General features: G+C 44.2%; 1 protein-coding gene across 1 annotated transcript in view; it reads right to left on the minus strand.

The window, feature by feature from the left end:
- Positions 1 to 9,215, minus strand: part of CFTR (CF transmembrane conductance regulator) — a 92,088-nt gene extending 82,873 nt beyond the window's left edge. The window contains exon 1 of the mRNA XM_054837080.1: positions 9,019 to 9,215. Within this exon, the coding sequence (XP_054693055.1) occupies positions 9,019 to 9,071 (53 nt within the window). The 5' untranslated portion in view covers positions 9,072 to 9,215. The remainder of the gene's footprint in view (positions 1 to 9,018) is intronic.
- Positions 9,216 to 11,503: the final 2,288 nt, after the last annotated feature.

Consider the following 11,503-nt stretch of genomic DNA (forward strand, 5'->3'; position numbering starts at 1 on the left):
TAACTAGGAATGTTATTATGGGTACACACACACCAAACCCAGCAGGGGACAAGTTTCAAGGGTGTACAGTAAGAAAGAAGAAAAGAAGGAAAACAAGTTCCACCTCTATTATTGATTGCCTGTAGCAAACAATACCTTATGAGCTTGATATGTAAATGTCATATACTTAACATACTGTTTTAACTTCTTTTTTGGTAGATTTCTAATACCATTTCTTTGCCATTCACTTTAGCAATATATAATAGATTTCTTACTACAGCTATTTCTTTCTCCAGCATGTTCAGCCTCATCCCGCCCGAGCAAATTGTACCGATAGGACAGATGTCTTTGGCTTTCCAGAGAGCATTAACACAGACTGTTAACTTGTCAATAGGATTTGACTCTCCCTTAAGGCTGCTTTGCATGTCACCGAAGACAGAAAGAGCCTCCGTGTCGCTAAGCCAACTGCCCAGATCTCCCTCCCGGGCACGGGGATTCCCCGGCTCCATCGGACCCGCTCGGTCAAGAAGCACAGGGCGTTGGGACAGCGACAGAGCAGCGGGGTGTCCTGTGCACAACATGGCAATAGCTACTGAGCAGCGCAAAGGCGACCCTGGCTTCCCTTCCTTCTCTTACAAAGCAATGATACCCCTGTGCTGTACAGTTAGGCATAGTGCTTGCAGCTCCTAAGGAACTGGACCCAAATCGCGATGGCGACAGAGTAAGAAAAGCACCTCTGGTTTTATCTTGTCCCTTCTTTTAACAGTTAAGGTGCTGGGGGAACATAATCAAGCTATGATTATGATGCTTTGGAGTCTAAATTTTACAAGGTGTTTGTAGAGTCACGAATCCCTACTGATTGCAGGAAAAGCCTGAGGTACCACATAGATCTCAGACATTCCCAAAGCATCAACCAGCCCAGACTCTGTCAGAGGCTCTGCAGTCCCATCCTCTCCCAAAAGATATCCATCACTCCGGCAGCAGAACAAATTGTAAATTGTTGCTTACTTTATACTGGAGGTGGCACCTCTACTACACTCAAAACTGTTTCTCCAGAAGAGTGTCTGCACCTCTGGCACTCTTCTCTGAGCATCCCGCAAGGCAGCCGTAAAGGGTGACCCTAGCTCTGCAGGATCCTTGCTAACAGATGGGACAAGTCAGCGTGCCCTCGGAGCACAACTGCCCAGCACCACGGTCTAATTCCTGCGCCTTGGTTACCCTCAACAGAGTAGGGTGGCAGTTATTTTGTTTCAAATGGTAACCTGCTGAAATAGCATGTTGTATGTTCTGAAAACATATATACATATATATATATATACACACCTCTAGCATTTTCCCCTGTAAAAACAAATGCAACACTCTGAGCTGAATTTTTCCACATAATTATTGCAGGGCTTCAACAACAGAAGGTAAATGGAGATCCTACTGATTTCTGCTTTTTTGTTTTGTTTTGTTTTCCCCCAGATCACAAAAATTAAGGTTTAAATTTTTCCACTAATAAACAATTCTTCCTCATGAGATGTTATTTGACATGGAAAATATTTAGCTGCGATATCATCGACTCTGCCACTAGCTGTGAGCAGCACCATTTTAAGAATAATCAATGTTCTGCTGAAACCCCAGGATTTCAAGAGGGAATCTTAATTAGGATTACTCCACAGCAATTCTTGGGGATGGCTTGCCTTTTCACGCCCAGTTTTTGCGAAGTGACACTTATTCAGATTATTATCTAATCTCTAAATGTTATTTGAGATTCAGATTTTTAGCAGAAATTCAATGCTTTTTCCTTACAGTTAGTAAGATGGTCAAAGTATTTTGGTTTGCAGAAGTACCTAGAGCTATTTTTGAGAAAACAAAGCACATTAGGGGTACAAAGCTACTTAAGTTGTGTAAGATCCAAGGACAGAATACATTCAATCTATTAAAATCTGTCAATTGTTTCAATACCAAAGTCAAGTGGAATAAATGTTTCTTTAACAAAGCTATCAAAATAACATCGTGGTGATGATGCGATACGAACAGGGTTTGCAAGGCTGTTTCAGCATATACCTACAGTGAGACTGGCTAGGAGAGGATGTTTCTTCATCATCACTCTATTTCTCAGTTATATATCCCACCACAAGAATAAGAGAACGAGATTTCTTTCTCCTAGTCCTTTGAAAGACCAAGGAACATTGCAGAAAGTTTGCATTGGCAAAACTATTGCAGAGCTGTGCTATTCATGACTGAACTGAATTCTAAAAAATCCCAGATGTGTCACTAATGTGACAGCAACAAATTTCTCCCGATTTAGCGCTCCACTGTCTTAACCATACATTTATAGATACATGTCATAACAAATCAGCATACAGTTGCACATCAGGTGCAATGGCCCTTTCCAAATCTGTAATTTGTTCTATCCCCGGTGACTGATCAGTTATAAACGCCTTCACAAACCGGTGAACACATTTGTGGTGGTTCAATCAGGGGAAGGGGAGGGTGGGAAGATTTTTTTAATTATTATTTAAATACAAATATCAAAATGTGAATCGCCAGTATGTTAATATGGAATTAATCCTGACTTAGGGGCTGCTTCTCTTACTACTTGCTCTTTGCCATCTTCTCTGTGTCCTGGTATTTGATGCTGCTACTCTTCAGCCTGACCCTTGCAAGTTAATGAGAAAATGTCTTATATCTTCTGATTTCCAAAACGATCTTGTGCTTTAAGTAAAGCAACAATAGTATTTTTTTGGTTTTGTTTTCTTTGTATCTGTTACTTCCAGAGAAATAAAAGCATCCCAGATTTTATAGATTAACCTTAAAATTGAAACAAGTTAAAGTGAAATATCAGATTGACTCTAATACAATAAAGGTTCACATCTTTTATTTTAAAAGTTTTTTAAAAAGTTTATAAAAGAGAAATATCAACATTAAAACATGGAAATATGGGATCTTTTTCAGGAACATAGCTGAAAGCAAGTCCCTTTCCCAGCTGTCACTTAGGATTTTCTCCTAAGGCACCCGCCTGCCCATGGAGTCAAGGCATCAGTATTGCAGCAGGCCACTCCAAGTGCTGCCTTCCAGGATGAGTCCCATCTCCTGCCTACCCTCTCCTGCAGGAAGGGTGCTTACCATATCTGACAGGCAGGAGGGTTCTGCTTGCAAGGGACAAACAATGCCATTCCAAAATATGTCTTAAAAGCCCACTTACTCTCTCCTAATTTTCGGAGCTGCACGACAATGCAGCCTTGGTTTAGCTACTTGCTGACTGTGAAAATGCTCATGCAGATCCTTTTGCTTATATGAGAGGGAGTGATATGTAAACACCGCCTGTGAGTTCTCGTTCGTCTCACCCAGGCGTACCCCCTCTGAAAGGCAGTTGAATTGCACCTACAAGTTTACGTTGCAAAATTGCAATGTGTATCACTAAAGTCTTCTTATATGCTACAGTTTAATTTGGCCTTTGACATATTTATTTTAGAGGACATAATGTGACACTTTATTACCCAGGTTGGCACCATCCTGCCCCACAAACGCTATACGTACATACCTATGCTGCAAAGCAGGGGGGACAAAGAAAAAAAAACAAGATAATGGCAACTTGTAGAACTCCTTTGCAATAAGTCACACTATTCTCACCAGTTTGAAAATTAGCATATCCAAAAATTTAGATATTCAGAAACTCAGACTCTTTTGTATGAAAGAGGTGATAATTGTTTGCTGCAAGAGTATTCTGAAGTAACTGTGTCACACCAGAGATATCCTTGTGCAATTAAAGTCCTGGGCAGGAGATGTCAAGCAGTCTGCACTGCCCTTACTACATGCTCCCAGAACAAATCCCAGTCCTTGTACACGCCACTTTCTCCTCCGCAGAACTAAAAAGGAGACTTCTTTTCAGCCCAACCTTTGTGCTATCTACTTAGACTTTAAGATCTTAAAAATAGAATTCCTTATCAAATATTTTCCAGTCCCTAGTACAGTGGACTTCAAATTTCTGTTAGGGCATTTAGAAGACTCTATAATACAGATAATAAAACTACTTTCCATGTCATTGCCTACAGTATTAAAAAGGAATTCAAGGATTTGGATGGATTATTTTCTATCCCGCCAAAATCAAATAAGCATGGAGGAGAATAAAAAGGTACAGACAAGGCTGTAAATCTTTCAAATGCTTGATCATTTCATTTTGAATATCAAGATGGTAAGTCTTCCTCCTGCAGGAGGAAAAGAAGCTTTAGATATATTTCAGAAACTCAGATGCAACTTGATACAGGCAACTGTGCTTTAGAGGTATAAATCTGCCAGAGAAGGGCGTTGTGCTACGCAGGGTTTGCACCTCTGCTCATTAGACCAAAAATGCAGTATCAGGCTGAGCCAAGGATGTGACTTAGCCTTAGGTATTCCTGTGGCTGAAATTATTTCAGAGTAGGAGACTCAGCATCCTTTCTCAAGTTTCATATTTTACCTTGGAAATATTAATAGAAATTAAATTTTCAAAAGTATTCCAAAACCTGCATACACATCTTTGAGCCATATGGGGGCTGACTTTCCAAAGCACCGAAAGCTTGCTGTTTCAAACAGACCAGTGGGTCTCCAAGGGCCACTTGTGGCAACAGACAAATGACCAGGCAGTCACGGGGCCAGAATCTGTGTTGCGGCTGCATCTGTGCTTTATCATCACTAACAGCCAGGATTTACGATTACCTGGGATCAGTGAAAGGCATGCCCTCAGGACTAGACCCATAAAGGGCCTTAAGAATATAGTATAAGAAATTTGCCTCCTATGAGTGCCTAAGCCAGCTGTTCCAGCAACTGAGCCATCACACTGCGCAATTCAATCCGCCTGCTCGTAACTGCCAACGTACACAGAGGCTCCCTACTCAGAGAGGAAAGATGAGCAAGATGCTACAGCTAGGTATTGATAGGGGATGCTCCAAATATATGTTGGATATAACAATTTCCAGACACCTGCCCTCTGGAGTGAAATTTATAGATACGAATTAGGTCTTTAAGCTTCCTATATAATACCTGGGATTTTTAGGAATTCAAGACAGTTTCACAGGAAAGTTTTGAGGACGAATGTATACATTAAATCCCAAACTTCTCCAGGAAAATAGGCACATAAATCCTTCTCTATTCAGGAATCAAAATCCTAAGTACCTTCTTTATTAAATCCTAAGATACATAGTTTGAGGATAAAGCAGGGACTGCCTAGGGCAGGCCTGGCTTTAGTTCCTTTCTCTGAAGGGATTCAAACTAATTCTCATGAGTATGCCTGGTCAAACCAGAAACTATGTTGGTCAAGGTAGTCTCAAATTTGCAATTAAGACTGAATTAAGCTAGAAAGAGTGAAAGAATAACCGTGACTGTAGCTCACGGGCTAGGTACATTCAAAAGTTAAGTCCTGGATTCTGTTATCCACCCTAAAGACTTCCTAAAAAGTGCCCAGAACAGAAATCAGGACTTGCAAACAAGTTTCTTACCTGGTAGACTACAGAGTCACTCTTGCTCTTATGCTTTAAAAAGATTAACTGAGCCAGAGATAGAGAACTAAAAAACACACTGAAACACCTTCACTACCATACGCTGGTAACACTGGTCCTATTTCCTAGAAGAGGTGAGGTGTAGAATCGAATTCTCGTTCCTACCACTCCCAGTGCACACATGGCAGAAGAAGGAATCCAACATTTATCCCCGACATGCTAACTTGTTCTTGGAACCACTGAACAGCTGTATAAAAAGGTGGCAGGTTATTTTTTCTCTGGTTTGGAAATAAAGAAGCAATCAGAGCAAGTCTGATGGACTGAGTCCACTAGAAAACAGCACAAAAGCTGGTTTAGAAACTCAGTTTGTAAACAAGAATTGTTCAAATTTTAGGATGAAAGTTGATTTCTAATATCTAATATACTTTCTATCATGACCACTCCAAGCAATTCTCTTTTTTTGCCCCACCAGTGTCGCTAATCTTGGAAATCCAACAAAAAGGTAATATTTTCCCTAAGATACTACTCCTTGTATACACATGACAGTTTCTCACTTTTTGGCATAAAGAATTAAGAAAAAATGTACAAACAATACTGAAGCATGTCTAGGTTATTCGCTTATGAGCAAGAAGCTCCATTCTGACTTTACCACATTTAAACCCATCCCTCCAGCCCAAACAGGACACATCATGAAGCAATAAAACCTTGCCAATAGGTTTATAGACATTGATATCAACACACTGATACTGATAACCACTCATATAATATTACATAATAATATTACATTTATCAGCAAGTTTTCCTGAATAATAACAAGTGATACTTTAGCATCACTTCTGCTTATGCAGCCTTCAACTTACTGCATTATATTGATTGGTACTTCACACATAATTGCATAGGAACCTCCTATAAAAGTTACCCCACTGAAGCATTCTGCAATGTTGCACTTGAAAGCAGCTGTTTCATCATTATTGGAAAAAGCAACCTTCTTCCATACATACCTTTTTGGTTTGTATTTTTTTAAAACAGAAAGAATTGACTACTTACTTCAGATATATTGCCCTTGAGTTCTGTCTCACACGTTTTCATGGCAGTAAAGCATGTACTAAAATGTAGGCACGGACGGGAGTGCTTTACTAAATATGATCAGTATCAGAAACCAATGATGTATGTAGATTCAGTCACAACACTAACAGAATATTCTGACATCTTAGCAAACCTTGTTCCGATCTCACTCATTAATCACTACCTTGTGCGTGTTTCCAGTTGAGTGAACAGGTCTCTTGTTACTGATATGTGGCAAACGCTTCTGACTTTGTAAAGCTCATCACAAACATTATGCCTCAAAGTGTTGTGAAATTCTTATACCTTGACGAATCTTTGCTCTTTGATAACTTACCTTTTAATAATCTTTAACATTGATCCTGATCTACTTTTGATGAGACAGAAACTGATGGAGTCCTTGAAGACTGAAGGGATGCATTTTAAAAGAAGCTAACATGTTTCATCACTACCAATAACATATGTTTTTAAAATCCTTATTTATTTTTAAGAGAAAGACATCTTTGCAGCAAATTTGGATGTAATGCATTTTCTTATCTCGTGGCTTTCACTTTTTTGACCTTTTCAATTATTTCATGTAATATTTGTGAAGAAACAGACATTCACAGTGTATGTGGTAAAATGCAAGTAAGCAGAGACTTTATCATTCACAGAAATGTCATTCCTAAGGTATTAGAGCCATATTAGACACTTTATAAATGTTTGCATACAATTTTGGCTGTTCTCTACCCAGTGAACTGAATGTTTACATTAATAGTCTGATTTTTCTATGAAACAATGTTAGTATAAAGTTTTGTAAAGACATTTCTCTGCTCTAGTCAATATTCATCATAAACAGCTCTTTAACCTTATACACTTAATTATTATAATTTCAGTTACAGTCAGATAGCTGGTACAATATAGTGTATCACGCATGATAGGCAGGATTCAAACGTCATTTAATTGACTTAAAGATTCAAAGATTTTGTGATTTGACTCAAAGATTTTAAAAAAAACAGTTCAGGCCCAAGGATGTTTAATTAAGCACTTAATGAGCATGAACTGCATCGGGTTTCAGCCACAGGAACTTTACCTAGGATAGGAATCAGAAGTATATTTGCTTTATCTTATTGGGGTTTTTTCTTGACACCTTCAGCATCACAGGTGCTAGGTGAGAGAGCACTACTCCAGTAGAAGCTCTACAAATAAATAAAATGAAACAGAACAAGTGGCTCCTTGAACAATGAAGTCAATATGCAGCCTTATTTCCTACAGATTTCTATCTTATATTTGACAGAAGCACTGACTGAAGCTTCTTCTGTGGAGAATTCGTAAAGGCTTACACTCCCATCATCCACACTCCCTGTCTCTAACAGAATTTGAGAGCAGGTACGGCTTCCTTCCCACTGCAGCACCACTGGAGGACATCACTAGGATCCTCACCTTTACCTGGATGTTTGCAACATTTTAGGAACTGGTTACATTTGGGATCCTTCCCCGCTATCACATCTGGCTGACATGAGCCACGGTGGGGGAGGCAGGCAAACAGAGCGATTCGTACAGACCCACTTCCCTTAAGAAGCTTTAAAAAAAGGTCCAGGCCAACCTGCTGGAAAAGGAAAGCTGTCCCAAAAGGATTAAAAAGTGAGCTAAAAGCCCTCAGTTGCTCAGGCAGAGACCTCGTGCCAATGTTATGGTTTTACATCACGTGTTCCCATTTCGGTCACTATGTTCAGGTCTTACACAAGATTTCCTCCCTCCCCTCCCTGCTGTGTGAAAGACCCTCAAGTAACAAAAGGGGGAACCAACACCCTGGCGAAACCGGTGGCATGTGGGCCAAAGCCAGAAAGATTATTTACTCTTTCCAGTTGGCAGTGTCATTTCTAGCAATGTCACATAAAACACGTTCAGTCTTCTATATTGTCTTATAAAGTACGTTGTACCCAGGCGTTGGTATTGGCTCCTTCTTCGCTTTTTATTTGAAGTTGTGAGAAAGAAAAGGTGCCCAGGACTTTGCTTGCAAGACAACACTTTCAAGCCTCCAGGGAACTGTTTCCAGTCAGATCTTGTATTGCACTCGCACACTGAGAAAATGCTGAACACCCAAAAAGCCAGAGAGAAGGAATCCTTGCTCTGAGAGCATTTCCCCCTGCTCCCCTCCACCCCGCCGTGTTGTCACAGTTTACAGTAAAAGAACAGATCAACTAGTTGAGCAATTTACCAAAGGTTGCTCAAATTATGTCATAAATTCATCTGTCCAGGTCCAGCGAGTGTTTATAACACCTGACAGACAAAGCCCATTCCTGGTGCTAAAATCCCAGCAACAACAAAAACAACAACAACAAAAGAAGAGAGATCTCATCATTCTGCAACAAGCGGGACTGCCACCACTCTCCCCACAGACCTTTCCAGAGCTAACCGGTGCCCAGTGCTCGGCCCCCCCGAGAGGAGCCCCCGCTGAGCCCCCCGCACAGCCGCTGCCCGCCCCTGCCCGCTGCCAGGGGCCGCACGTGTCCCGCCGCGCCGGGGCTCCCACCTGAAGAAAAGTTTGGAGAAGATGTTCGCCTTCTCCAGGGGGGACCTCTGCATGGTGCCCGGAGCTGCGGTGCGCTGCGGTGCGCGGGGGACCGGCGGCAGCCGCTAATCGCTGACGCCTCGCTCGCCCGCTCCGCTCCTGCGGCTCTCCCACCTTATCCGCTCGGCCGGCTCTGATGTCACCGCCTGCCTCCTGCCCCTGCCCCTCTCCCCGCCTCTGCTTTGCCCAGGTTTAAAAGCGGGAGGGCTGGGGCCCCGGCCCGCGCGCTGCCTGAGCCTCCGCCGCCTCCTCCCCCGCCTCCCCGCCGCGCCCGGCACCGCGCACCGGGCGCGCCCCGCGGCTCCCCCCGCTGCCTCCCGCACCCTCTCCTCCCTGGCCGCCCTCTCCTCCCCGGCTCCCCGCCGGCTTTCGGCCAGCCCGTTACCTCCTCCCGCCGACTCCGCTTCGCGAGTCACCCCACGCCGGATCCCCAACCTCCCCCCGGTGCTAAGCCCCTCGCCCGACCAGGGGCCGTGGAGGAGAAACCACCCCTCCAGACGTGCCCTCTGCCCTCGCTCCGGGGCGGCGGAGACAGCGCAGCGAGGAGACCCCCACTTGGGGCACGGAGACCCCCTCGCCCCACTGAGCGCGCAGCTTCCCACCGCAGAGCCCGCCCCAGCCCACCGGCCGCCGGCTCGCAACCGCGCTCAGGCTCGGGGGAACCGAAGCCGGGTTTAACGGGGTTTGGCTTGGGTGGGTGCCCAGGGCCCGAGCCAGAAGCCCCCGTAGCCCCCCCGGCTGCCCCTACACCTGTGCGCGGTCCCGCGGGAGAGCGCAGCGGCGCAGGGGGCCTGGGGGAAGAGGGCGGACGGTGAGCCGAGGGGAGAATGAATGTGAACGGCAAGCGCGATCGTACCCGCTTTAAAATACACCTGCTTCAGTTTTTCAAGTTTTCTGGCAGGCACAGCTACCTGCACCGAGAGGAATGGGAACTGAAGGTATATCCTTAAGAAGTTTAGCCCAAACACCCAGATTTAACACCAAAACTGTTTCTGAAGCGTTGTACACATGCCATACAAATAAAATTACCGCTTTCAGAGTGCCCAGTAGAAAGCATGTTTAAAAGAAAACAAAGATGACAAGAAGCAGGAATAAGAACTTGTGATTTAATTCTGTATAAGACTTATTTTTATTTAATACTTTAATGTGATATTTACACACTCCAGTTTCCTTTCACTTTTGTAACTTAAAAAAATACTGATGGAAAAGGTCACTCTTTCCTAAGCACGCAGCCCTTCCCCTCTGAACTGGCTATGTAGAGGCAAATGTGCTTCTCTACGGACTTATAGATTGCGCTACAATTTAACCAGCTGTTACTCTGTGCAAACTTTCCAGACATTTTTTATTTCACCGCTTCTCGCTACACCCCACTGTGTTTTCATAAAGAATTTCTCTTTGCCGTGGCAATTCTCCCTCGCAGACTGCGGATAGCTAAGAAGTGCCCTCTTACCCTGTCACCGCACCGGGCTCCTTTGTGTCTCAGACCTCCCTCGGATCCTTCCCGATTCTGCTTTATTAATGACAAAACCAGTAAGAAACACGGGGCAGGCAGGACTCCAGGAAACTGTCCGCACTCCATCATGTCCTCAGACAATGCGTAGAGGCAGGGCTAAATCCGCCCGGACTCCAGGACAGCAGCGCGGAGCCCTTCGGCATCCTGCCACCTAGTGGAGCCGGACCCGGGGCGGCTCTCCGCACCGCACCGCACCCCGCACCGCACCCCGCACCGCACCGCACCGCGGGGAGATATGCACGACCGGCCTCTCAGGCGTTTGGTGCCGGGCGCCACGGAGGCACCTCCCGCCGCTCCCTGATGCGGCGGTGACAGCCGGTCACAGGTCCTCTGGCCCCGCTGCGCCCGGTGACCAGGATGCTCAAGTGGGAACTAAGATCGGAATTCAGATCCCTCCTCTGCCCGGGCTGGGGGTAAGGCTGTGATCCACACGCTCCATCCACCTCTGAGGGAAGTTCTTTGGGTAGGCCTCGACATGCAGATCACCTAAGTGTCTTTTCACTTAGTTAGAAAATGGTGAAATGCTAATTTAAAGGCAGACTGGAAACCGAGTCTTCTGAGCAACCCCCCTGCTATGGGCTCTTTCCCCTTCTAGCCTTCAGCTCTGTGGTGCAGGTGAATAAGGCAGAAGCTGAGCACAGGATTAGACTTTTTTGTAATTTACATTAGAAAGTGAGGTATGTTAGTCATTTAAAACCTTTCATGGATCAGGTCCAAACTGCTTAAAATGTCAATGGCTAATGGAGTGTTTTTCATAACAGTATCTCCCTGTTGTTATTACCACCAGAGCTGACTTACAAGCATTTGTAGCAAATGTGGGACTAACCAAGACATCCCATCAGTCACTGTTGATTATGTAATTTTTTACATGAAAAATTCCACCACTTTTTATATGCCAAGGCCTCTAGACCTTTAATTTTTGACATTTCTTCT

The sequence above is a fragment of the Grus americana genome, chromosome 1 (genome assembly GCF_028858705.1).
Source record: "Grus americana isolate bGruAme1 chromosome 1, bGruAme1.mat, whole genome shotgun sequence".
Lineage (NCBI taxonomy): Eukaryota > Metazoa > Chordata > Aves > Gruiformes > Gruidae > Grus > Grus americana.